The sequence below is a fragment of the Lagenorhynchus albirostris genome, chromosome 3 (assembly GCF_949774975.1).
Source record: "Lagenorhynchus albirostris chromosome 3, mLagAlb1.1, whole genome shotgun sequence".
Lineage (NCBI taxonomy): Eukaryota > Metazoa > Chordata > Mammalia > Artiodactyla > Delphinidae > Lagenorhynchus > Lagenorhynchus albirostris.
Window position 1 is genome coordinate 147540062 of NC_083097.1, and position 27058 is coordinate 147567119.

General features: G+C 45.9%; 1 protein-coding gene across 1 annotated transcript in view; it reads right to left on the reverse strand.

Moving 5' to 3' along the window:
- Positions 1-27058, reverse strand: part of SH3PXD2B (SH3 and PX domains 2B) — a 112283-nt gene that overhangs the window by 44189 nt on the left and 41036 nt on the right. The window contains exons 3-5 of the mRNA XM_060144202.1: positions 22973-23048; positions 16099-16175; positions 3199-3290 (exon numbers count right to left, since the gene is read on the reverse strand). Of these exons, the coding sequence (XP_060000185.1) occupies positions 3199-3290; positions 16099-16175; positions 22973-23048 (245 nt within the window). The remainder of the gene's footprint in view (positions 1-3198; positions 3291-16098; positions 16176-22972; positions 23049-27058) is intronic.

The following is a 27058-nucleotide window of genomic DNA, read 5'->3' on the forward strand; positions in this document are numbered from 1 at the left end:
TAATGAGGGATGACTGTATTACTATTCCCATTGAAGAAGTGAGGAAACGGATTTACCTTAAAAGTATAAGAACAAAACTCTAACTCCAGGAAACTGGGGAACAGGTCTATCTTTTGAATTATCAAGCATAATACCCAGGGGGGCTCACCACGATTTCAGCCCCCAAACTCCAGAAAACTAGCTGCTGAGCATGTCCTAATTTTCCCACCATTATTTCATTTCAGTCTCCCAATAACCCCATAATGTGGGTGGGGCAGGTGACGTGGTCTCATTTCACAGATGAGGTAAGCGAGGCAGAAGGGGAGGGGGAAGGGATTGCTCTGCCCGGATGGAAGAGCTGGCTGTCTGGCCAGCAGACCGGAAGCTCCCTGTGGGCACAGACTGCATCTGCCATGTCATCTCTTTGTCCCCCCGTGCCCAGCCCGTGGGCTTGGCATTCAGCAGGTCCTCGATACCTATTTCCTGAATGGATAAACAACGCTGGTGCTCCGGACCGGGAACAGCGCCGGGTCTAGAATTCCCAGTCCTATGTTCCTTCTACAAGCCCAAGCCAGCCAACAAGTGGGGAACGTGGGGCTGTGGCCACCAGAGAGCATGACAAAGCCCCCAGATAGCCTCCCTGACATGCTGGCTCCTCTAGAGGGCTGGCTCCCACCCTATGTTCCCCAGTGTCCTTCCTTCCTGCACGAAGGTGCCTGGACTCTTCTCAAGCACAGCGGGCTGCCCCTGGCCTGGCTCTCTCCCATCTCTGTCGAAAAGTTGGGCTGATGCCTGCTCGGAGCTGGGGACCCACTCACCACCCTCACCAGGCAGGAGGCCAAAGACATCTGAGCATTAACATTCAGAAGGGGCGCCTGGGCGGCGATTCTTAACCTCAAGTCCCTGAATGGGGTTTGGCACAATTGAGGACCTCCTGAAACAGGGGGCATTTTTCTCGGGAGAAGGAAGAAAGCTTTTATTGGATTCTCCAAATGGTCCATGATCCTCCCCAAAGTTAAGATCTCTGGGAGGCTGAGACAAGGTAGAAGAAAATCTAGATGTCACCACGAGACAGGAGACAGGCGCAGGGGTGGGGAACAGGCTGCCCAGAACCACTCGGCTTAACAGTGGCCAAGCAACCTTCCTTGTGAAGGTCCATCAACTGGACGTCTTGAACAACGCTGGGAGTAAAAACACCTACAGTTGGGTATCCAGAGAGGGAAAAATACCATGGGCCACCGCTTTTCGAGCACTTGGCAGGTTCCTGGAAGTTTTACGTGTGGCAGCCATTCCATCATCACTGTAATTGTAAGGCTCACTGCTATTCCCATTTCACAAGGGGTGAAATCCAGGCCTGAGGCTACACAGCCCATGAGTGGAAGAGGCGAGATTTGCACCTGGATGTATCCAAATGCAAACCCAGACTCACCCGGACTCTGTCTCTTAAGCCCAGCTGTCCCTTCTGTGGGAGGCACACACACACAGAGCTTACGTGAAGACTCAGGCAGACCTGGGGAAGATCCACCTCGCCTCTCCCAACCCTGGGCAAGTCTCTTCCCTTATTCTGAACCTCAACTTCCTCATCTGTAAAATGGGAACGACAGCTCCTACCTGGCAGTTTTGTGATAGAATGAAGTAGAAACTGAATATGTTAAGCTCCATATTCTTTGATTCACTTCACCTAGAAATTAAAATCAAAGCCAGGGGCTACCAGCCTGAGTTAGCAGTTTAACCCTGACTGCCTGGGAGCACTGTAGACAAAGGTCCCTTGAGAATATATCATCATGTCTTGTTATGTCCATAAAAGCTGGGGACTGTTTACCAGGCACAAATGCTAAAGACACCAAGAACAGAAATATTAGCCAGGATGGGCTGCAGGCCCATTAGCAGATTTACACTTATTCTGTATCTTTTCAAAAAAAATTCATGTGTTGGCAAGACGTTCCCTTGCAATGTTTTGATTCAAAAGATTTACTGTGGTCCCTTACGGAATGTCATTCCCATGCTTCTGTGTGCTGGCTCTGAGAAGCTGCATTCACTTACTCCGTGCTTGTCACAGGAAATGGTATTTATTGCAATATGTTGACTGTAGAAAGTTTCATCTGTGTGGTAGTTAAACCATTAGTCCTGAGCGATCAGCTCACCCTCTGTGATCTCCGAACTTGATTCTGCATGTAGCCGCGTGTATATATATAAATGGCCTGATTTCATGTGTTAAAGCTCTTTGCTGCTTTCCTTACAGGTCTATTTAAAAAGTAAGCTTTGTGAGTTCACCAGATTCCCTTCTAGAAAGCAACATGAGTTTTTCTAGCTCAACCTACATAAAGTGCGTAGCACGTGAACGCTGAAGCGATGTAAGCCTGGGTCATTACTGCTGTCCTGGGCAGTGAGTCACACTCAGAACTAAGAGGACCAGTTCCCACTTCTCCCGTCACAGCGCCTGCCTGGTACTTCTTGGCCCTTCCTGACGGGGCCCCAGTGGACCCCTAACCCTGCCAGCTCTTGCTCCTGTGACTCAGGACAGCCCAGCACCTGTGGTCTGTGTCCTCCTCCCCCACTGCGATTTCTCCGTTAGACAGATCCTTTCTTTCTGCAGACGCATATGAAGCCTTTCCCCGAAAAGGGCTTTTAGAAAAGCATCCTGCATCAGTCAGTGTTTCACACTGGCACAGCTGTTGGTGCCGTCAACTCTTGGCGTGTAAAGGCCAGCAGGCGGCTGGTATTGAGATTCTGTGCGATGCGCACTGGGGGGCTGGGGAGATGCACTGCCTGGCATCTGGGAGCGCAGCCTGTCCGCTGCGGGGAGAAGTGAGATCAAACCCTGGCCCCGTCATTCACTAGCGATGGAACCTGGAGCAGGTCTCAGTCAGTCACTCACTCACATCCCTGATGGTCCTGGGCACATCTACCTTTGAGGACAGGGCACACAGTCTCTGCCTCGAGGGCTCACCGTCTCCCCTGTTCAGGTATGGTGGGTAAACGCAGGGCATTAGGGAATTCAGTAGTGCACTCAGCCAGCTTCCTTCACCTGTAGAACTCAGCTATGGCCACCTGCAGTCACTACGAAGGCTACATGAAGTGAGGCCCGGCAGGGGCTTCACTGATGTAATCTAGGTTAATTTTTACTTAGCTTTCCTCCCATTCCTCCTGGGGCTGGCCGGCCCAGCAGGAAGGAGGGCTGTGAGAGTATGCTCTAAGGAGATCCACAAACCAACTTACTCTTTGGGGGGATTCAGGTCCTCAGGTCTTGTTTCAAAGAACTGCAGCACCTCATCACACTGAGAAATGTAGGGGGGCAGCTGGATCAGGGCCTGGAGAAGAGACACACAGGTGAGCCCAAAGGAAGGGAAGGGGTGTCAGGAATGCCATTAAGTCAGGAGTCCTCAGACTTGGGCAGGCATCAGGATCACCTGGGGGGCTGGGCCCTACTCCCAGAGTTTCAGATTCAGTAGGTCTGGCGTGGGGCCTGAGAATGTGCATTTCTAGCAAGTTCCCTGGTGATGTTGCCACGCTGGTTTGGGGACCACACACACACACACACACACACACAGTATATATACACACATATATATTACAGGCATATTTGGACAAATAATATGTACATATTTAGACAAAGCAATAAATTGTGAACAAGGTCCTACTGTACAGCACAGGGAACTATATTCAATATCTTGTAATAAACCATAATGGAAAAGAATATGAAAAAGAATATATATATGTATAACTGAATCACTTTGCTGTACACCAGAAACTAATATAACATTGTAAATCAACTACACTTCAATAAAAATAAAAATTGTGAACTTCATGCCATGTCATTATTCTTCTACACCACCATCTCTACTGGATACTGGTGTCTATTAGATAGATATCTCATGTTTTATTCAACTAGCTGCTTACCGGTGAACATTTAGGTTATTTCCAACATGTCTGCATGTCCCAACTCATGGATCTGAAGTGTGAAAGTGAAGGGACTATTTTATGATTTGGGTAGAAGTTAGAAGTTCCCAGATTAACAAAAGGTTGAAACACCCGGGACGTCCCAATGCCCAAGTCCATGTTAATCTGCCCCCTCGGCTCATCAGTTACAGGAGCCTCATCTGTCCTTGGCCAATGGGCTGGAGGAGGTGGTGAGGGGCACGAAGTGGGCCCAGGCATTTATTATGCTGGTTTCTCTACGAACAGGTATTCATTCAGTGATTCAATAGATATTTTCTTTATGCCCAGCACTGCACTGATTTCTGTGGACACAGGACAGAATCATAGGGTACATCCCATTATGAAAGGATTTGAAACAAAGACATGGCTCAAAATGAATAAAGAGCTTAGTTTAACAAATGTTTACGTAAGCCCCCCTCTGGCACAGGTTCTGAGGATGCAAATCTGAGCGTAGTAGGGTTGTTTCGTGCACACACTCTATTATAAACTTCTGCGCAGGGAGAGGGCGAGTGCAGAGGCATGAATTTAAACAACACAGGCGTGCTGTGGAGTGAGGCGGGACCCTGCTCTCTCTGCAGACAGGGCTCAGTTCCCTGGTGCCTCTCATATGCCTTCTTGCCATGCTGAGTGTTGAGTCTGGAGTGGAAGAGACATGTCTTGTATCTTCTGTAGAAGAAGCTTCTAAAAGCTATCCCCTCACAAAGTGATTTTCCAACCCTAGCATTGGGTTATGAGGGACTAATGGAAAGATAGATGGGGGTCTCCAATGTGGTACCTTCTACAATGCTTTCAGAGGTATTTTGACCTGGATGACCTATTTTTCCAAGTTTTAAAAAGTTTTAATTTTTAAATTAAATTTTACCACAAATTTTATTGTGGTAAAATACACATAGATCATTACTGTCTTCACCTTTTCAAAAAAATATTTATTTATTTATTTTTGGCTGCGTTGGGTCTTCATTGCTGCGCACGGGCTTTCTCTAGTTGCGGTGAGTGGGGGCTACTCTTTGTTGCGGTGCACAGGCTTCTTGTTGTGGTGGCTTCTCTTGTTGTGAAGCATGGGCTCTAGGTACATGGGCTTCAGTAGTTGTGGTTCACAGGCTCTAGAGTGTAGGCTCAGTAGTTGTGGCACACGGGCTTAGTTGCTCCGCGGCATGTGGGATCTTCCCAGACCAGGGCTCGAACCCATGTTCCCTGCATTGGCAGGCAGATTCTTAACCACTGCGCCACCAGGGAAGCCGCAGGTCTTCACCATTTTTAAGTGTACAATTCAGTGGCATTAAGTATGTTCACACTGTTGTGGAACCATCACCACTACCCATCCATCCAAGAACTCTTTTCACCTTGTAAGACTGAAACCCTATACCCATCAAACAACTTTGCACTCCCCCTCCCCAGCCCCTGGCAACCACCATTCCACTTTCTGTGTGTATGAATTTGCCTACTCCAGGTACCTCATATAAGTGCAATCATACAGTATTTACCCACTAAGTGACTGGTTGATTCACTTAGCATTATGTCCTCAAGGTTCATCCACATTGTATCATGTGTCAGAATGTCTTTCCTTTTCAAGGCTGAATAGCATTCCATCCCATGTATACAACACATTTTGTTTATTCATTCACCCCTTGGTAGTCACTTGGGTTGCTGACCTGACATGACCTTTGAGTCAGGCTCTGACTTTAAGCCACTTCCCCTCTCCTGATGTATGACCTGGCCCAAAACTAAGGTGGGGAAATCTGTAAGGTAAGTGGACATGTTTTAGTAGGGTGCCTTCCCTGGTCACTGTCTACTTTCTATGCTGTATAAAGATAGGATGAAGGATGCTGACCTAAGGGCCTGGTATTTGTGGCTCACTGATTTTTTTTTTATTAGCCTTGAAGTATCTCCTGCTCTGTAGCAAATCCCCAGGGACCAGCTTTTTCCAGGCCAGAGGCAGGGAGCCCAAGAGGGAGAGAGTGGATACATCCCACTTCCCATTTCTGACCCCCTTCTCTTTCTGATTTGGAGCAGTGAGTATTCATTTTCCTGCTGTCTTGGGGCTCCCTGTGGGTCGCTCTTTCCTCTGAAATCCTGCAGCTCTTGCAGTTGGAACCACATAATGAAGGGGCTGATTATATGCTGGACCGTGGTGTGTCCTGGCTGCTTCGTGGGCAGAAATCTTGCGGCTCCCCCCAGACTGCAAACACGACATTCCCTTATGTTGGCTCAGCACTTGATGGCTCCCAAAATGTGTTCGTCTGCATCATGTCATGTCACCCTGAAAGGGCTGGCCCACTTTAGAGGTGGTGAGACAGAGGTTCTGGGGAAGTGACTAGGACTTGAGCCCCCCAGCGACTCCAGCTCCTCTACCCCAAATCCAGAGGATTTCCTCCTGCACCTTCCCACATGCCTTGACAGTGCTGGGAGGACCCTGATGCCTGGTTGAAAGTATCTGCTGGATAAATGATGTGAGGAAGAGGCTTGGCCGTGGCCACGTGGCCCTGGGTAAGCCCTGAGGTGGCCATGGTTTCTGCCTACAGGGGGCATCTCTGCTGAAACGGGCAGAGACCCCGAATGGACCAGTGCGGAAGGGACAACGAGGCCCATGGAAACCTCCCGACAGTGCCAAGTTCTCTTTAGGTTTTGAGCAAATCCTAGGAGGTGAAAGCCAAACCAAACCCCCAAAGCATAATACAAAGCCAAGCTACTCATAAAAGGCAGCACCGAATGTTTTGATATTTGCCCCTTTCATTTTGGAACGACAGGCTAAAAGCAAAAACATGACCTGGGGCACAGCAATAGTTCTGCTTCTGAAATACCCCAGAATTGTCTCGTGTTTGGTCAGTATGACAAAGAACTGCAGTTCCAAGAAAACTCTGGTTCTGTTCCGCATGGAATCCTGGCCCTTTGGACAGATTTGGCTGCTCGATGCAGAGGCAAGAGGAGAGGTGAGGAGGGCAAGTCCTGCTTGCCTGTGTAATAATGAAAGGTCAGACAGATCCAGCTCCTGGTTCTGGCTCTAGCCATGTCCTATCACCTCTGAGCCTCAGTCTGCTCATCTGTAAAATGGAAATAACTAACACCCATCCTGGAGGGTTGTGCTACAGAACAAGTGAGCAAGTGGCTGTAAGGTTTCCATCATATACTAGCTGCTTGATAAACATTCAGTTAACCCCCTGGCTCTCTGAACTGTACCAAGTACAATAGGGTGCTGTGGGACTTCCCTGGTGGCACAGTGGTTAAGAATCCGCCTGCCAATGCAGGGGACACAGGTTCGAGCCCTGGTCTGGGAAGATCCCAAATGCCACGGAGCAACTAAGTCCGTGTGCCACAACTACTGAGCCTGCGCTCTAGAGCCCGCGAGCCACAACTGCTGAGCACGCGCGCCTAGAGCCTGTGCTCTGCAACAAGAGAAGCCACCGCAGTGAGAAGCCCACACACTGCAACAAAGTAGCCCCCGCTCACCACAACTAGAGAAAGCCCACGCGCAACAACGAAGACTCAGCACAGCCAAAAATAAATAAATATATATATTTATATAAAAATAGTGTGCTGCTTCCAGGGATGACTTTAGAGCCAGCAAGGTGATTCAGTTCAATCACAACGCCTCGGCTAGAGAGAGAGAGTTTGTGTCTTCAACAGAATTTTAAGTGCATAGCACAGTACTGTTGGCCATTGTACAGCAGACCTCTAGAGCTGATTCCTTCTTGCTTGACTGAAACTTCATGCCTGCTGATTAGTAACTCCTCATTTTCCCCTCCCCCCAGCCCCTGGCAACCACCATTTCACTCTCTGATTCTATGAATTTGACGATTTTAGATAACTCATGTCAGTGGAATCATACAGTATTTGATCTTTCTGTGACTGGCCTATTTCACTTAGCATAATGTCCTTAAGGTTTATCCATGTTGTTGCGTATTGCCGAATTTCTTCTTCTTTTTTTTTTTGCGGTACGCGGGCCTCTCACTGCTGTGGCCTCTCCCGTTGCGGAGCACAGGCTCCGGACGCGCAGGCCCAGCGGCCATGGCTCACGGGCCTAGCCGCTCCGCGGCATGGGGGATCTTCCCGGACCGGGGCACGAACCCGTGTCCCCTGCATCGGCAGGCAGACTCTCAACCACTGCGCCACTAGGGAAGCCCCGAATTTCTTCTTTTTAAAGGCTGAATAGTATGCTATTGTATGTACAGGCCACATTTAGGTTGATTCTACATCTTGGCTATTGTAAATAGTGCTGCAGTGAACGTGGGAGTGCTAATATCTCTTCCAAATCCTGATTGCAATTCCTTTGGACAAATATCCAGAAATAGGATTGCTTGACTATATGGTAGTTCTATTTTTAATTTTTTGAGGAACCTGCATACTGTGTTTCATAGTGGCTGTATTTTGCATTCCCACAGTGTGCAAGACTTCCAGTTTCTCTATATCCTCACCAACACTTGTTGTCTTGTTTTGGGTTTTTTTTTACATCTTTATTGGAGTATAATTGCTTTACAACATTGTATTAGTTTCTGCTGTATAACAAAGTGAATCAGTTATATGTATACATATATCCCCATACCCCCTCCCTCCCACCTTCCCTATGCCACCCCTCTAGGTGGTCACAAAGCACCGAGCTGATCTCCCTGTGCTATGCGGATACTTCCCACTAGTTATCTATTTTACGTTTGGTAGTGTATATATGCCCATGCCACTCTCTCACTTCGTCCCAGCTTACCCTTCCCCCTCCCCGTGTCCTCAAGTCCATTCTCTACGTCTGAGTCTTTATTCCTGTCCTGCCCCTAGGTCCATCAGAACCACTTTTTTTTAGATTCCATATATATGTGTTAGCATACAGTATTTATTTTTCTCTTTCTGACTTACTTCATGTTATTGTTTTTGATACTAGCCATGCTGACAGATGTGAGGTGATATCATATTGTGGGTTTGGTTTGCATTTCCCTATTGATTCGAGACACTGAGCAACTTTTCATATACCTGTTGGTCATTTGTGTATCTTCTCTGGAGAAAGGTCTATTCAAGCCTTTGGCCCATTTAAAAATTGGGGTATTAGCTCTTTTTGCTATTGAGATGCATAAGTTCCTTACATATTGATATTTTGGGGATTAACCCCTTATCAGATATGTGATTTGCAAATATTTGCTCCCATTTTGTAGTTTGCCTTTTCACTCTATAGATTATTTATTTTGCTGTGCAGAAGCTTTTTAGTTTGATGTATTCCCACTTCTTTATTTTTGTTTTTGTTGCCTATGATTTTCGTGTCATATCCATGAGATCATTGCCAAGAGCCCTGAAATAAATCCATGCATATGGTTAACTGATCCTCAACAAAGGTGCCAAGAATACACGGCGGGGAGAGGACAGCTTCTTCAACAAATGGTGCTGGGAAAACTGGATATCCATATGCAAAAGAATGAAATTGGACCCTTATCTTATACCATACACAAAAATCAACTCAAAATGGATTAAAGCCTTAAACATAAGACCTGAAACTATAAAATTCCTAGAAGAAAGAACTTCCCCAACTTGCTTCCCGTGAGCGTGACCAGGCTCTGCAGAGCTTCCTCTGGTAGTAAGCAACAGAAGCTGGCTAGATTTAAAGACAGTTTTTGTTGCTGTTGCACCACTGTTTTTATTTTTACTTTTAGGGTATGTGATACCAGTTTCACATTATGGTTGTGATATAAAATTTTCTCTAAAATATATATTTTTAAAGAGGTTAAAAAAGTGAATTAATATAAAGAAAAATATTAATAATAATATAGGTAGTAGAATATGGTAAAAATCTTCAGGAGAGGTCTCAAGGGACTGGAGTCTGGTAAACACTACTGTTTACTGCCTGCAAAGTTTACTTTAAAACATTAGCGTTGGCCAAAATGTTTGTTTGGGGTTTTCGTAAGATGTTATGGAAAAACTCAAATGAACTTTTTGGTCAACCCATTACTACAGCACAGTAGAGGGGGTGGGGGAGGGAAGTATTGGGAATTTGGGATTAGCAGATGCAAGCTATTATATATAGGATGGATAAACAACAAGGTCCTACTGTATAGCACAGGGAACTATATGCAATATCCTATGATAAACCATAATGGAAAAGAATATGAAAAAAAATATATATATAACTGAGTCACTTTGCTGTACAGCAGAAATTAACACAACATTGTAAATCAACTATACTTAAATAAAATAAAAAATTAAAATAAAAAAATAAAATACTACAGCACGGGCATACACACTCACACGTTCATAGGGGTGTGTGTGTGTGTGTGTGTGTGTGTGTGTGTGTGTGTGTATGTGTGTGTGTTAGATTTAACCTACACTCTAATAATGGTGAGTTAATATCTGAAGTACCCTCATCGGGAATGAACACTTCAGCAAGTAGGAGACTCTAGTCACAAGTTCTCATTTGAGAAAAGGCTACTTTGGGGCTTCAGCTATCTTCACCTCTGACCAACACTATAGCCTCTATTTACTAGCATAACAGTTGTTAGAAATAATTTTCTTCACTGGTGAAATGAACAGAACACAAAACAGAAACAGAACACGGCGAGCCCAGCATTATACATCCTTCTTCATGGTACCCTGGTTCTAGGATTCTGAACCCTCTGTGTTCTACCTCTTCTTGAAGATTTTACTGTCAGACCATGGTTAGGATTAGCTGATCCTGCCACTAGGATACCATTGCATCTGTCTTAAGGAAACTTTCATGCAAAGCGGTGTCAGACAAGACAGCTGGTATTTCACTGAGTTTACAGAACAACTTGAGAGTCTGTTTAGGGAGCTGCTTGATAACAAATGCTTGTATGTGTGGCAGGATTTGGCTGAGTGTCGTTTTCTTTTTTTTTTTTTTTTTTTTTTGCGGTACACGGGCCTCTCACTGTTGTGGTCTCTCCCGTTGTGGAGCACAGGCTCCGGACGCGCAGGCTCAGTGGCCGTGGCTCACGGGCCCAGCCGCATGTGGGATCCTCCCGGACCGGGGCACGAACCCGCGTCCCCTGTATCAGCAGGTGGACTCTCAACCACTGCGCCACCAGGGAAGCCCCAAAGCTGCTTTTTTTAGTATCAAAGTGTCTAAATACACATAGGTCTGTTTCTGTGTTCTCTATTTTGTTCCAATAGTTGTCTATCGTTGTGCCAACACCATACTATGTTAAATACTGTAACTTTATGATAGGTCTGGTAGAGCAGAAAGTTTCTTCCTAGCTGGTAGCTAGGTTTGGGGACATCTACAGCCTTCCTCTATCTTTACCTATTGGAAACTACCAATTTCTACCAAGATAAGGCTGACAGTGATAGATCAAATCGGCTTAAGTCAGCTCACAACAATGTCAATAACAGAGACCAAATGTTACATAAAGGTCTATGCAGTCTCTAAAAGACTTCACAGGCCTTGTAACAAAAGGGATGGTTTCATCTCCTTCCAGGAGGGCAGTACCCTTGAAGCTAAGCCCAGGAAATCTGGCCAACTAAAACCCCCAAATAACTGCTCTGCTTCTTATGATGCATTAATAGCAGGGGTGGTAACTTCCATGCAGCTCATGTAACATAAGGTAACATAAGCAGTTTCTTCCCTGTGGTTAATCCAGGTCAATTCATGATCTCTGGACCATTCCAAGCATAGACAGATACAGGCAGCTGCTGCTGTCCCTTATCCCTCCAAGATTTTATATTTCCTTTTCCAAATCAAATGTCCAGGGGTTCGGGAAGCCCTGGGTGAGAGGAAGGTGTGACTGGAGAGAAGTTGGGTGGGCTGGGGAAGAAATAGGAGAGCACACTTGGGCTGAGGTTTCTGGGAAGGTACCAGGTGGAACTTGCCAGCTGGCTAAGGTGACCGCAAGGGTTCAAAGTTCTTGCCAGCAGGGCCCGGACAAAGGAATTTTAGGCTCTAGAGGTTTGGAAAAGGACAAAGAGCAAAGATCTGAACTTTCCTCTGAGATCTGGGAGGCAGCAGTGGTGTCTTTGTGCCTGAGTGACAAGCCCCGCCCCTCATCGCCATCCTTTTTTTTTGTGGTACGCGGGCCTCTCACCGTTGTGGCCTCTCCCGTTGCGGAGCACAGGCTCCGGACGCGCAGGCTCAGCGGCCATGGCTCACGGGCCCAGCCGCTCTGCGGCATGTGGGATCTTCCCAGACCGGGGCACGAATCCGTGTCCCCTGCATTGGCAGGCGGACTCTCAACCACTGCGCCACCAGGGAAGCCCGCCATCCCTTTTTTAAGGGTATCCTTAGGAGAGAGAAGAGCCTGAGTCTAACTGCTTCTAGGAAACACATGCTTAACTATTTTGGCCTCTTGAATTTGTACTTTCTTAGAGAGGCCATAAGTGGTATGCGAGTGCCAAGTCCTAAAAGGGCTGGGTTCATCTCTCAAAGTCTCGAATACTGTTATTGTGAGTAACCTTGTTGGGCCTCCATTTCCTCATCAACACAAAGGGAAAAAGAACACGTCCTCTGTGTTATCGGAGGGATGAAATGTGGTCATGTCTGGTAAAGAGAAGATGCTCAATCAGGAGTGATTTTCTGCCCTTCCATGACATTTCCTGCCAAGAGAGGGGCGTCTATCCCCACACTTTCCCCCTTCAAACTTTTTCTACAGACTTACTGAAGTATAATTTATGCACCATAAAAACTACCCATTATAAGTACACAATTCAATGATTCAAATTCAAATTATAGAGTTGGGCAACCATCACCACATTCTAGTTTTAGAACTTTTCCATCACCTCAAAAATGTCCCCAACCTCATTTGCAGTCCATCTCCATTTCCACTGCCCCAAGGCCCAGGAAACCACTGACCTGCTTTCTCTAGATTTGCCTTTTCTGCACATTTCATGTAAATGGAACCATACAACATATAGTCTTTTGCATCTGGCATCATGTTTCTGAGATTCATTCATCTTGCAGCCTTAATCAGTATTTCACTGTCGAACAATATTCTATCGTATGCCTGTTCCACATTTTCTTTATCTATTCTCCAGATGATAGACATATGGATTGCTTCCAATTTGGGGCTATTACGAATTAATGCTGCCATGAACAATTGCATCCAATCCTTTGTGTGGACGGTTTTCACTTCTTGTGAGTATGTACCTGAGAGTAATCGTATGATACATTTCGCTTTTGAAGAAACTGCCATACTGTTTTCCCAAAGTGGTTTCCATCCTATGTCTCCAGCAGAATGAAGAGCTCCGCTTTCTCTCACATCCCCACCTCTTGTGTGTCTTGTTGATTACAGCCATTCTGGAGGCTGTGTAGGCCTCTCAACAGTATCTTTCATTGCCCTGATGATTAATGATGTTGAACAACTTTTTGTGTGCTTATTAAGCATTGTATGTCTTCATGGGTGAAGTTTCTATTCCATCTTTTGTCTATTTTTATTTTTTTAATTATTATTATTTTTTGCAGTACGCGGGTCTCTCACTGCTGTGGCCTCTCCCGTTGCGGAGCACAGGCTCCGGACGCGCAGGCTCAGCGGCCACGGCTCACGGGCCCAGCCGCTCTGCGGCATGTGGGATCTTCCCGGACCAGGGCATGAACCCGTGTCCCCTGCATCGGCAGGCGGACGCTCAACCACTGCGCCACCAGGGAAGCCCTCTTTTGTCTATTTTTAAACTGGGGTTGTCTTTCTATTTTTGAGTTGTAAGAGTTGTTTATATAGTCTCAACACAAGTCCTTTCTCAGATATATGACTTACAAATATTTTCTCCTAATCTGTGGCATGTCTTCATTTTCTTCATGACATCTTTTGAAGCACAGAAATGTGTAAGCTTATTAAAGTCGAACATATCAATTTTTCTCTTTTGGTGTTATATCTAAGACTCTTTGCCTAAACCAAGGTCATGAAGATTCTTTTATGTTTTCTTCTAGAAGTTTTATAGTTTTAGCTTTTATATTTAGGTCTACGATCCATTCTGAGTTGAGCTGATTTTTTATGCATGGTGTGAGGTCACAGTCCAATTTTAAAAATTTATTCTTTATTTTTTTGCATATGGATATCCCATGATCCCATCATTTGTTAAAAAGACTGCCCTTTCCCATTGAATTTCTTGGCACCTTTGTTGAAAATCAGTTGAGTATAAATCTGAAGAGTTTACTTCTAGACTCTCAGTTCTCTTCCAGTGGTCCATCTGCCTATCCTTACACCAGTACCACAGTCTTTTCTTTCTCCCCCCAATAAATAAATAAATAATTTACTTATTTATTTTTGTCTGTGTCGGGTCTTCATTGCTGTGCACGGGCTTTCTCTAGTTGCAGTGAGGGGGGATACTTTTTGTTGCGGTGCACAGGCTTCTCATTGCGGTGGCTTCTCTTGCGTGGAGCATGGGCTCTAGGTGCGCAGGCTTCAGTAGTTGTGGCACGTGGGCTCAGCAGTTGTGGCTCGCAGGCTCAGTAGTTGTGGCACATGCGTTTAGTTGCTCTGCGGCATGTGGGATCTTCCCGACCAGGAATCTAACCCATGTCCCCTGCATTGGCAGGTGGATTCTTTTTATTTTTTAAAGAAGATGTTGGGGGTAGGAGTTTATTAATTAATTAATTTATTTTTGCTGTGTTGGGTCCTCGTTTCTGTGCGAGGGCTTTCTCTAGTTGTGGCAAGCGGGGGCCACTCTTCATCGCAGTGCATGGGCCTCTCACTATCGCGGCCTCTCTTGTTGCAGAGCACAGGCTCCAGACGCGCAGGCTCAGTAGTTGTGGCTCACGGGCCTAGTTGCTCCGCGGCATGTGGGATCCTCCCAGACCAGGGCTCGAACCCGTGTCCCCTGCATTAGCAGGCAGATTCTCAACCACTGCGCCACCAGGGAAGCCCCTGGCAGGTGGATTCTTAACCACTGCACCACCAGGGAAGTGCTACACCAGTATTACAGTCTTGATTACTGTAGCTTCATAAGAAGTTTGGAAAATGGGTAGTACAATTTTGTTCTCTAATTTTGTTCTTTTTCCAAATTGTTTTGGCTATTCTGAGCCCATACACTTTAGGATCAGCTCGTTCATTTCTACAAAAAAGCCTACTAAGATTTTGGCAGAGATTGCATTGACTCTGTGTCAACTGGGGGAGAACTGCCAATTTAACACTATTGAGTCTCCTAATCCATGAGTATGGAATGTCTCTCCATTCATTTAGAGTTTCTTTAACGTCCCTCAACCATGTTTTGTAGTTTCAGTGTATAAACTCTGTACTTCTTTTATTAAATTTATTCCTAATTATTTTATTCGTTTTGATGCTACTGTGAGTGGAATTATTTTCTTAATTTCATTTTTGGGTTGTTCCCTACTAGTAGATAGAAATACAATTGATTTTTTAATATTTGTCTTGAATCCTGTAATCTCACTAAGCTCATTTATAAGTTCTAGCAGGTTTTTTTGTGGACTCCTCATGGTTTTCTACAGTAGAGTCATGTCATCTGTGAATCAAGGCAGTCCCTTCTAATCTGTATGCCTTTTATCCCTTTTTCTTGCCTGCTTACATCAGCTAGAATCTCCAGTAAAATGTAGATCAGAGGTGGAGAGAGCAAATATACTTTGCTTTTGCTCCTGATCTTAGGGGGAGAAAGCATTCACTGCTCCATTTTTAAGGCATTTTTTCTATTCCTACCCTTCTCCAATCAAACTGTTAGTGATTTTAAGTTAGAGGAATAAATACTAAGGATTAGGGAAGCTAAACAAAAGAAAAATATGCTTCTTTCTTGACCTCAGCCTCAAATCAAACAAAACATAACCAAAAGGCAGGGAGGCCCCTTGTGGTTGAGAACATTTAAGGGAATGGAAGCCAGCTGCACTGTCCAACAGGGGTTGGCTGAATAACTTCTAGAACATTCATGCACAATGGAATACCATGCAACCATTAAAAGCAGGTTCAAAAAGATTTTTTTTAATAGTAAGGGGAAATTCTTTTAATATGAGAGAAAAGAGAAAGAGCAACAAAAATAACACATATGGGATGATCTCAATACCATAAAGAAATGCATGCAGAGAGAAAGGAGAGAAAGGAAATATGTAAAAACCTTCATAATTGTTGCCTCTGAGTTGAAGGATCACGGGTGATTGGTTTTTCTAATTTCTTTATATTTTTTTCACCCGTACAGATCTTTCACAATGGGCATCCTATAGTCAGAAAAGGAAAAGAAAAAAACAAACAAACAAAAAAACCCCAAAACTGCCCACGGGGAAGACACGAGACTCAGGGAAGTGTTGGCATTTCTCAGACTTACCTTACAGTATTCATCGATTGGTATCAAGCGTTTGACGGCCACGTCCCGAATGTGGCTCCGTCGGAAGAGAATTTTGCCTGCAGGAGATGAGAGCGCATACAGCGTTGTAAGGGAGCATTGACAAGCTCTCAGCAACCTGGGAGAATGAGGATGTGGCTGCCTCTGGTAGGCCTGAGTGGTACCTAAATTCCTGGCTGCCGGACATCCACAGGGCCTGGATGACCCCATGCTTGGTCCTCCAAAGCCCTGTTCACAGCTCTAGTGCAAGGGCTTGAGGGAGTGGGGCTCAGTGGATAAGGGAGGCTGAAATCAAACCAAGGAAGGAAGACCTGATGATCGGAGGTCCCCTGTCCAACTATAAGATTATCAGATGCGGCAAGCAGTTCAGCGAACACTCAGATATGCCCTCACCCAACAGCTCAGTCCCCCTCCCTCCTCTTTCTTTGTATACCTTCTGCTCTAGTCTGATGTTTTCCCAATACTCCACGCTCTCTCATAATTCTGTGCCTTTCCCTCTGCCTGGAATACCTTCCCCACCCACTACCCCTGCTGGGAAATTCTTACACACTTCAAATGGGTTAAGAGTTCCTATCTCTTTCAGAACAGACTTGCGGTTGCCAAGGGTGGGGGGGGGGCGGTAAATATTGGGAGTTTAGGATTAGCAGAGGCAAACTAGTATATATAGGATGGATAAACAATAGGGTCCTATTATATAGCACAGGGAACTACATTCGATATCCTGTGATAAACCATAACGAAAAAGAATATGAAAAAGAATATATATATATATAACTGAGTCACTTTGCTGTACAGCAGAAATTAACACAACATTGTAAATCAACTATACTTCAATAATTTAAAAAAAAAAAAAAAGAGTTCCTGTCTCTGATTGTACACATCACATTGTCGATTTACATGTCTTCTTCCTTCCTACTAGTCATGGGGCTCCACCCAAATAGGGATTGACTCGGCTTTAGTCAACTTTTTGCCCCTGCCACATGGCACTCACGTCTCATCAATGCATGAAGGTGGATTCCACCTGCCAGGGCGACAAATCCCTTCAATTCCTTCGCCAATAAGTGTTTGTAACAGAGGGCTCCAAGCCCTCCTACCACGCCGAATACTAACAGCCCATTCACTACCTGCTGGGTGACATCTGAGCCCTGGGGTGTGGTACCAGAAACTCCGGTGTGACGTATGGGCAGAGGACATGGGTCACAGGCAAAGACAAGTATATAAATGATGCCACTGAGGGTCTCAGGAAATACCCAAGATGCTGAAACATTATGGGTGAGGTCTGTTTCAAGCAAATCGGCGGGTTCCCGAGAGTCTTAAAGGAGGTCCTCTCATGGGGAGATGGTGGCCAAGCTCGTGCGCTGAGGATCCAGACAGCATGGCCACACCATTCTGGATTTGTCACAGAGGCAGGGGCTGGAAAATCAGAAATAAGACATCAAGGAGCGACAAAGAGGTGGGGGATGGAGACAAGCCCCCCTGCCACGCTCATGCGGGGCGACCAGGAGGTCTCTAGGGGTCAAAAAGGAATGCACAGGGAGACCACAGCTCTCCAGACTGTAGAGCATGGAGACCTACTAAGAACTTCACCTACTTCTGGTCCAAGGAGGTAGGTCCTGGAGAAGAATTTGGGTTACGAGGCTGGCAGGGTGAGGAGAGGTTAACCACTCATCTAAGATGGTGCTGGTGAGACTGCTGTCTCCATGGGTCAACCTTGGGTGAGCAGGGACAAGACGGTAGGAAAGGCCCATAAAGAGTTTTCATCATAGGACAGAATCGAAAAGGATGATGGGAAACAGCCTATTGACTTTTAAAGATTTGCAATGCAAGGTGGTCAGGGAGATTTGTACCCAAAAAGACCATATGGTTAAGATCACATTTAAAATAATCTGACAACGGGCTCTTGGGCAAAAAGGCACAATCAGGAAATGAAGTAGATATGGTCAACCTAACAGAAATCCTTTTTTTGTTCATTTCCATTTAATTAAAAAAGAACCCACAATGAGATGAAATACATATTCCTTAATAACAAGGATCTCCTTTCTTTATAATGGTGACGGGTTTAATTCTGATGAGTGAGTCAAATTTCTGATACACCACACTTGTCAGAAGAGAAAAAAATCTAGAAGAAAATGCTTCACAGGGTTCATAGTGCTTGTCTCCGAGGGTAGAAGACAAAGCCTTTTTGTGTTCTTCTTTATACTTTCTGCAAAGTGCCTACTATAAATATTGATTGCTTTGGGAATCAGAAAATGTTCATGTCATTTAAAACGAAAAAAGCAAATTATGCAGCAAAGTGGGAAGGAGTTTACAACCTGGCCTCCCTAGAGCCGATGATATTCCCTCATTCACTCCCTAGGTGCAGGCTCTGTGTGAGCCCTCTGTGCACAGGCCCTGGGGGCCTGCCTTCCTGGCACTAGTGCTTTCCAACAGGGAGGGCCCCTGCTGACATTCTGGGTGGGGCAGTCCTTCCCTGGGTGGGAGTAATAATCACCACCCTCATGGGTGGGACCACTTGAAGATGAGAATTCCTAGGAGAATCCTGAACCTTCAGGAAAAATAAGAAGTGTGTGCCTGTGAAGAGAAATCCTACATAGCAAACGCTTCCTGCCCTCTAACCTATTTCTCAAAATGGGAGAAGGGGTGCCTACCAACAACATTTTGGTGCCTACCAAAAACATTTTGGTCCCACTTTGGTATAATTTCCCCTTCTATAAAATCAGAAGAAGGGTGGAGAGAGGGGTCTACAGGTCTCTTACTGAGAAGGCTGTGACCTGACTCGAAAAATTTACAAAGGGCATGGTGCTAGCACCGCCCTGGTACAGGGCGACCTCAGAGCCACCACGGCCCAAGAGAATTTGCCCGAGGCCCGGCCTGCAGGGGCTGGGAGAGGACCAAGAACTCAGGCATGGGAATAAAGACACAGACCTACTAGAGAATGGACTTGAGGATATGGGGAGGGGGAAGGGTAAGCTGGGACAAAGTGAGAGTGGCATGGACATATATACACTACCAAACGTAAAATAGATAGCTAGTGGGAAGCAGCCGCATAGCCCAGGGAGATCAGCTCGGTGGTTTGTGATCACCTAGAGGGGTGGGATAGGGAGGGTGGGAGGGAGGGAGACGCAAGAGGGAGGAGATATGGGAGCATATGTACATGTATAACTGATTCACTTTGTTATAAAGCAGAAACTAACACACCATTGTAAAGCAATTATATTCCAATAAAGATGTTAAAAAACAAACAAAAAAAGAACTCAGGCGCCTTCAACGTCTCCTGGGGGTGTGGCACAATAATGTCACTCCTCTTCCTGTGTGGCCTCAGTGAGTCTCTGGGCACATGTCAGGTGCCCTGCCAGCAGTGGGGACAGGAAGTCCCCTCGGCAGGAGTAGCACGTGCCGGGGAGGCCACAGGCTCCACAGGGTCAGTGAGGCCCCAAGCCAATCCCAGGGGGTCTATTCCTTCCTGTGCTGCCTTGGGAAATGCATTTACCTGGCAGAGCCTCAGTCTCCTCATCTGTAAATTGGGAGAGCAGCCCCTACCTCTTAGTCGTCATCTCCGTGATACACCAGTACAGGGCTTGGCCCTCCCTAGGTGCTTAAAAAAGGGTAATTACTTTGTTTAAAAAATAGGTTACATGATACTGCCTTATATTCTACAAGGAAGAGCACCGCTCCTGTCCTCAACCCCTAACTTGGTTTCTTAAGACCTGCCTCTGACAGGCTAATTCATCATTTATCCACAGCACAGCGGAGTGGAGTTACCGCTCAGGCCCTGGGCTGTGGGGCAGAACAGAGCGGCCAGCGTCCCCCTGGCCGGTGCCTCCAGGTGAAATGCGGATCTGCGGCTTGCCGTGAAGCTTCTGTGTGAGTCACGGAGAAGGAGGGCTAGCGAGCCCGCACCCAGCCCTCCCCTCAGGCCAGCCTTCCTGGAATGGGAAGGGTGATCAGAGGAGAGAACAGCCTTTGGTGGGAACGAGCAGGCTTTTGTTTTCCATAGTGGAGGAAGGCCAAACTGTAATTCTTATTTTTCAAGCCGCATCCTTTGCCAAGTTGGCTTCCCCAGCTCTTGCTGGGATGGAAAATTGCACAGGGCTGCTCTCCCCGCACCCGCCCCCCTCCCGGCCTTTGTGCTAACATGAAACTCGCTTTTGTTCTGCTGACGTGGCAGTCTTGGCAGAAAACTGCCCCCTAGGAGAGGGGACGTTTCTCCCACCCGTCCCTGCCCTTGGTCTCGGCCTCAAGGAAAAGCTAAGAGGTGGGCTGGGAAGGGATGCTCCAGGGGTCTTAGGGCCCAACGGGGCCTCTCCAAGCTACAAGTGGGTGTCCTGAGCAGGGACAATGGAGCCAAGTCCCTGAGAACAGCATTTTCATGAATTCGTGGGTGGAAAAGGATTACGTAACCACGAAAGCTTTCAGGGGCTGGGGAGAGGGTCGGCTCAAGTTCTTCCCTGTCCTGGGCAGTTTTTCCACAGCTGGTTTTGCCTTTCACCAGCAAAGAGTTATAACTCACTGCTTTCCTTTTTTTCCTTGAAGAAAAATATACATTTAGAGCCCATTTCAACTTAAATCTCCAGATTGAGCATTTAAGTAGGACTCCAAGACATGAAAGGCCCCAAAATTCCAAAGGAATGTCCCAGGACCCTGTTTCTGCCTTTACTGAGAACCTTCCATGTGCCAGGGAGAGAAGCTTGTGAAGCAGGGGTCACTGTCCCATTTTACACATGAGAAACTGAGGCTCAAAGGTGGGGGGGAGATGTCGTATGCTGGAGGTCACAGGACTGGGCCTGTTGAACTCCAAAGCACATGCTTCGGGTGCTGAGATGTGGTTACTGCAGCTGGCATACCGGCTTTCCTCCAATAAGGAGAAAAATTCCAGTGTTCTCTCCCCGTGGAAGAACTAAAAACATGAGGTTTTTTTAGGCCAATGATCTCCCGGTAAATGGGGGCCTGGCAAATACATCTACCCTGTCTCTAAACTCGCTCAATGATGACACGATGTGCTGATTGCAGAATCCTGCAGTGGGGGAGGGGAGAATGGGCCCCTGGGTGATCCATCTCAGTGCCTGCCCCCTTGTCTGCAGTACGAAAAAGATTTAAAGGGCTGGCCAGCTCTAAATATTTGTAATTTAGGGTGATTGCCAATTTGCCGATTACCTGTACATAAAGATACTAGGAAGTGCTTAATTGCTGCTAGTTACATACCAGGCACTTACCTAATCCTCCTAACAACTCTGTCATTTAAGAACAACTATGATCTCCAATGTGCAAATGTAGAAATGAAACTCCATGTGCTTAAGTAATTTACCCAAGGGAACAGAGTAGATGATTAGGGGCACTGGGATTTGAACCTGGGCTGTCTGACTTTGGGCATGAATTCTGAGCCTGCCATACCTGTGACTGAATCCCAGCTCTGCCATTTATGCAAGTGATGATAATTTCTTGGAGCCTCAATTTCCTCATCTGTGAAATGGGCATAGTAATGGCTGCCCTTCAGGATTGTTCTAAGGATTAAACAAGCTAATGAATGTAAAGCACTTAGCCCAGTGACTGGCCCACAACAGAGATCTAATAAATGGTAGCTATTATTAGTTGAAGCTATAACATTGGTTTGGGTAACCCAGTTTTTTGAGTTGAAGCCTTGACGTTATTCCTTTGGTAAGAATTTTTTTTGGGGGGAAGGGGACACTGAATGTCTTGAGAGCAGGGACCAGCCATGGTTGCATTAACTCCTCCACAGTGCCTGACACTCAGAAGGTGCTTGGCCCACTCAGGCAGGTATGCAGGCAGGCAGAATTTCTTAAATGGCCCCCCAGAGATGTCCCACCTTAATCTCAGAGCCTGTGAATACAATGGAATCTCACTCCATGTTATATGATATGCCTCAGTTCATTTCAAGAGAGGGAGATTATCCTGGATTAGCCAAGTGGGTACAAGGTAATCACATGAGCCTTTAAAAGCAGACAGCTTTCTCCAGCTGGTGGCAGGAGGGGAAGTCAGAGATTCCAAGCACGGGAGAGAGATTCAGTGCCCTGTTGCCAGATTGAAGATGGATGAGGAATACAGGTAGCCTCTGGAAGCTGAGGGGGTTCCCAACAGACAGCCAGGAAGGAAACAGGTATCTGGGTTCTAGAGCTGCAATGAGCTGAATTCTGTCCACAGCCTGAATGAGGTTGGAAGTAGACTCTTCCCCAGAACCTCCAGGTAAGTGCCCAGTCCAGCCAAGATCTTGACTTTGGTCTTTTAAGACCCTAAACAGAGAACCCAGCTGAGCCTGCCTGGACTTCCGACCAACAGAGCTGTGAGATAATAAATGTGTATCCTTTTAAGCTGCTAGCTGGGTGGTAATTTGTTATGCACGACAGAAAACAAATACAGGGGGTGGGGGGTGGCTGGGATGAACTGGGAGATTGGGATTGACAAATATACACTAATATGTATAAAATAGATAACTAATAACCTGCTGTATAGCACAGGGAACTCCACTTTGTTGTATGGTAGAAACTAACACAACATTGTAAAACAACTATACCCCAATTAAAAAAAAAGAAAGAAAGAAAACAAATACAGTAGCCATTATAATAGATGCCACTCACTACACAAACTGTATGACCTTGAATTATTCTCATTTTAGAGATGGGAGAAACCGAGGATCCCAGAAGTGAAGTGTCTTGCCTAAGGTCAAGCAGCTGGTAAATAGCATAGCATCTAACTCCAAAGCCCATATCCTTAGGCACTGATTTCAACAAATGACTAAGGTCTGGTCACTGGGACAATGCCTCAAGGAGGAGGAGGGGAGAGATCTGAGAGCTGTGTTGGGAGCCCAGAGGCCCCATCTGAGAGCATGTGTCTCACTTACCTGGAAGAAAGGGAATGATCCGCTGTTTGGGGTCCTTCTGTCCTCCTTCCATGGGAAATTTGTCCAACATCTGCATCTAAATGGGGAGAATAACCAAAAAAACCTGATAAATGCATCTCTGACGTTTTAAAGGAATTATGTGAACTGTGTGATTCGATATATAAAAATTCACTTTGTTCAGCTTTGCAAACTAATGGGGAAGGCAGTGTCAACTGGACCTAGGATATCCATGCAAACAATCCTCTAGGTCCACAGCTGCCAGACTAGTGAAGGCTCAGAGCTGGGAGAGACCATTCTCAGTTCCCCCGGGCGCTCCAGCCACAGGACCTGAAACGTGAACAACACCCCCAGAGCCCCCAGAATTCCACAGACGGCAGGTCATCCTGTTTCCTAAGAACTGCCAGGCTGTGTTCAGGAACAAACTATGGAGACTCAATTAATCATTACCTGCGAGATCATGACACGCCCCTGCCTCACTAAGAATTCCCCAGGCTGGCTCAGCTCCATGCCTGGCTCTGTGTCAGGCACATGGGGTGCAGCGATGAAAAGATTCAGTGTCTAGAGAGAGACTGAAAAGTAGAATGGTCATTGCAGGGTGGTGTAGGAAGCATCTAGAGAGGTAGGTGCAGGCTTGCTGTGAGGCTAGAGGAAGCACAGGGATGGGGCACCCAAAACGAAAACCTTTCATGTTTTCTGATAACGTTAAATGCCTCTCTGACATTTTAAGGAATAAATGTGAAGTATCTGACTGGATATACAAAGCCACCAGGATCTGCTACTTGCGGTCGGGGGAAGTGACATACCTCGGGCCTCATCCTTAGTTGGCCATAATGATACCAACTGCCAACATGGCTTTACAGATTAAAGCTGGGCTGTGTGGTCATAAATGCCGTCACCAGATTTCTGGTTCTTCTCCTGAGCGCTTGGTAGATTTGTACATCCCCACCCCCTTGAAGTGGGACGTGGCCAATTAACTGTGAGCAGGAGAGACGTGGCTCACTTTGGGGTGGAAGACTTAGGACTGGTGCTTGTTTCACCACTCTTCATTTCCATCTGCCACGTGATGGCCATGCTCCAGAGTGTTGCTTCTCTGCCAGCAAGGGTCCAGAGCCCCCAACAACCTCTGATGGACATGTAGCCCTAGTGAGAAATAAACCCTGTGTACAGTGAGGCTAGTTGTCATAGCAGCATATCGTAACCCATCCTGATTAGTATATGGGCCCAGGATTCAAGCAGAAGAAAAGGGAGTCCTGAGCCTCCTGAAGTGATGGCTGAATGTGGCCCATCATTTTACCTCAAGGAGAAAGTCACTGGCACTCAAGATGTGTCCCTCTGGGTGTGGAGAAAAGGGAACCCTTGTGCACTGTTGGTGGGAAAGTAAATTGATGCAGCCACTATGGAGAACAGTATGGAGGTTCCTCAAGAATCTAAAAATAGAACCACCATGTGATCCAGCAATCCCACTCCTGGGTATATACTGAAGAAGATACGTGCACCCCAACGTTCATAGCAGCACCATTTACAATAGCGAAGACATGGAAGCAATCCAAATGCCCATCAATAGACAACTGGATTAAGAAGCAACAAAAACAAATTCACGAGAGGAAAAAAAACAAAGATGTGGGGTGTGTGTGTGTGTGTGTGTGTGTATACACATAGACATATACACACACACATACATACATACAATGGAATATTAGCCATAAAGAATGAAATTCTGCCATCTGCAGCAACACGGATGCACCTAGAGAATATTATGCTTAGTGAAATAAGTCATAGAAAGACAAATACTATACGGTATCACTTATATGTGGAATCTAAAAAATAATACAAATGAATGTTTATGCAAAACAGAAACAGACTCACAGACATAGAAAACAAACTTGTAGCTACCAAAGGCGAAAGGGAAGGCAGGAGGGACAAATTAGGGGTATAGGATTAACAGATAGTAACTACTATGTATAAAATAGATAAGTAATGAGGATATATTGTACAGCACAGGGAATTATAGCCATTACCTTGTAATAACCTATAGTGGAGTACAATCTACAAAAATACTGAATCACTATGTTATACACCTAAAACTAACATAACATTGTAAATCAGCTATACTTCAATTAAAAAAAAAAGATGTATCCCTCTGATAGCATAAAAGCAGCTTCGAATAGCCTGGAGAAGTAAGCACAGCTATAGTGTAGGGGGAGGGAGGAGAGACCTGAAGTGGGAGAGAAGAGAAACAAGTTTACATGCCAAGCACAGGTTAGATTCTTTAGACATATCCTCTCACGAAATCTGCAGAATACCCCATTCAAGGTGGACATTATTATCCAGGGAACTGAAGTCCAGAGGAGTGAAGAAATCTGCCATGGGCCTGCAGCCAGCAAGGGGCAGGGCCAGAGACAGAAGCCCACAGCTTCTCTGCCATTGCCTCACCCGCCTCTGAGACGCTACTAAGGCAATTAAAAAGGATTGCTCCCCAGCGCTCAGGAAACAGGGCCATTTATCCAGGCTGGAGCTCCCTGCCTCCTTAGCACTGTTTTATGTGACACCCCTGCGTAGGAGGGTCAGACTCAGCTTGGCTGGCAACCCTAAAGGGCTGCCCATGAGGCTGTGGTTTTATTTGTGATTTCCAACTGGCCCCTATTCTGTGCTGTGCGGTGATGGGGAAATGCTTGGTTCAACATCATTCAGCAGCTGGTGAGGCCACAGTGGGCCTTGCTGGAAAGGGAGGCTTCCCTTTTTGAATCCAGGAGCTTTTCAATGCTGGCACATAGTAGGCACTCAATAAAAATTGGCTAGACCAATGAACGCATCTGAGTGAAATTTGGGAGTGGGGGCAGCTTCAGATGTTTGCTGAGTACCTCCGATTAATAATATTCACATTACTAATATTAAATAATAATTAGTAACCACTACTAACTGGTTTGACTGTTTACAGTTAATCCTTTTCAGACGTATGATTTTATCTGCCCTTCATAATAATCCTGTGAAAGCAATGGACAACCCCCATGTCACAGATGGAGAAACTGGGGAGCAGGACACAATGAACTGTTTGAGGTCACACAGCTAAGTGGTGGTCCAGCCAGTTCAGGTATCTTAATCTAAATCCCATTCTTTTCCCCTAAGATCACTCTCTTAGGCAGCTTCGGAGTGTCACATGAACATGAAAAATCAGCCTGAGACCAGGTAAGTTTCATATTCCATGCACAGGCAAACAGCGTGCTTCTTTTTTAAAGGCAGGGTGATTAATCAATCTTAGCTGCAGCATCTTTTTAGAGATTTATAGGTTTGACCTAACACTATCTTTTTTTTTCCTTCTCAATTTTATTTGTGAAGACAATGTTGGAACACCATTCAGGGGAACTATTTTTTTTTAAAGGTAATCTGTCCACTGTACCCCACTTATATGCGCTCTCCCAGGTTCCTGCTGAGCGCCTATCTGAATGTGCACACACTGGCTTAAGAAGCCCTGCCCAGCACTGTATTTCCCTGTGGTCTTCACAGCTCTGTCTTAGAGAGTTACTCTCCCACCCTGTGTCCTCAGTTGCTTCTATCCAAATAAGTGGAGCTCAAAGAGCTGAAGTGTCTCCCCAAGTGTTATTAATTTGAGGCAGCGGACTTGGGTTTAATGTTGCAAACTCTAACCACAGACATTATCCCTGGGGACCAGACAGCCCTGGGGTTTAATCCTAATGATTCCTCAGGCCAGCTGTGTGTCCTTGGCCAGAGACCTCGCCTGATGAGTCTGATTCACTACCTGCAGAATGACAGACACAGTCTGCCGGGCAGGGGGGTTGTGTAAATGATGTTGTATGTGAACTGTTAAGTGGGGATGCACTGGGTGCTCAACAAGAAATGCCCCCTCCTTGCACTCTGCCTGCAATGAATGTTATTCTGAGAATTATTTGGGAAAAATGTTCATTATTTACTGAGACTGTGTGTGTGTTTTTGTGTTGAGTACACATAACATAAAATCGATCATTTCAACTATTTTAAGTGTATAATTTAGCGGCATTAAGTACACTGTTGTGCAACCATCACCACCCTCCATCTCCAGAACCTCTACATCATCCCACACTGAAACTC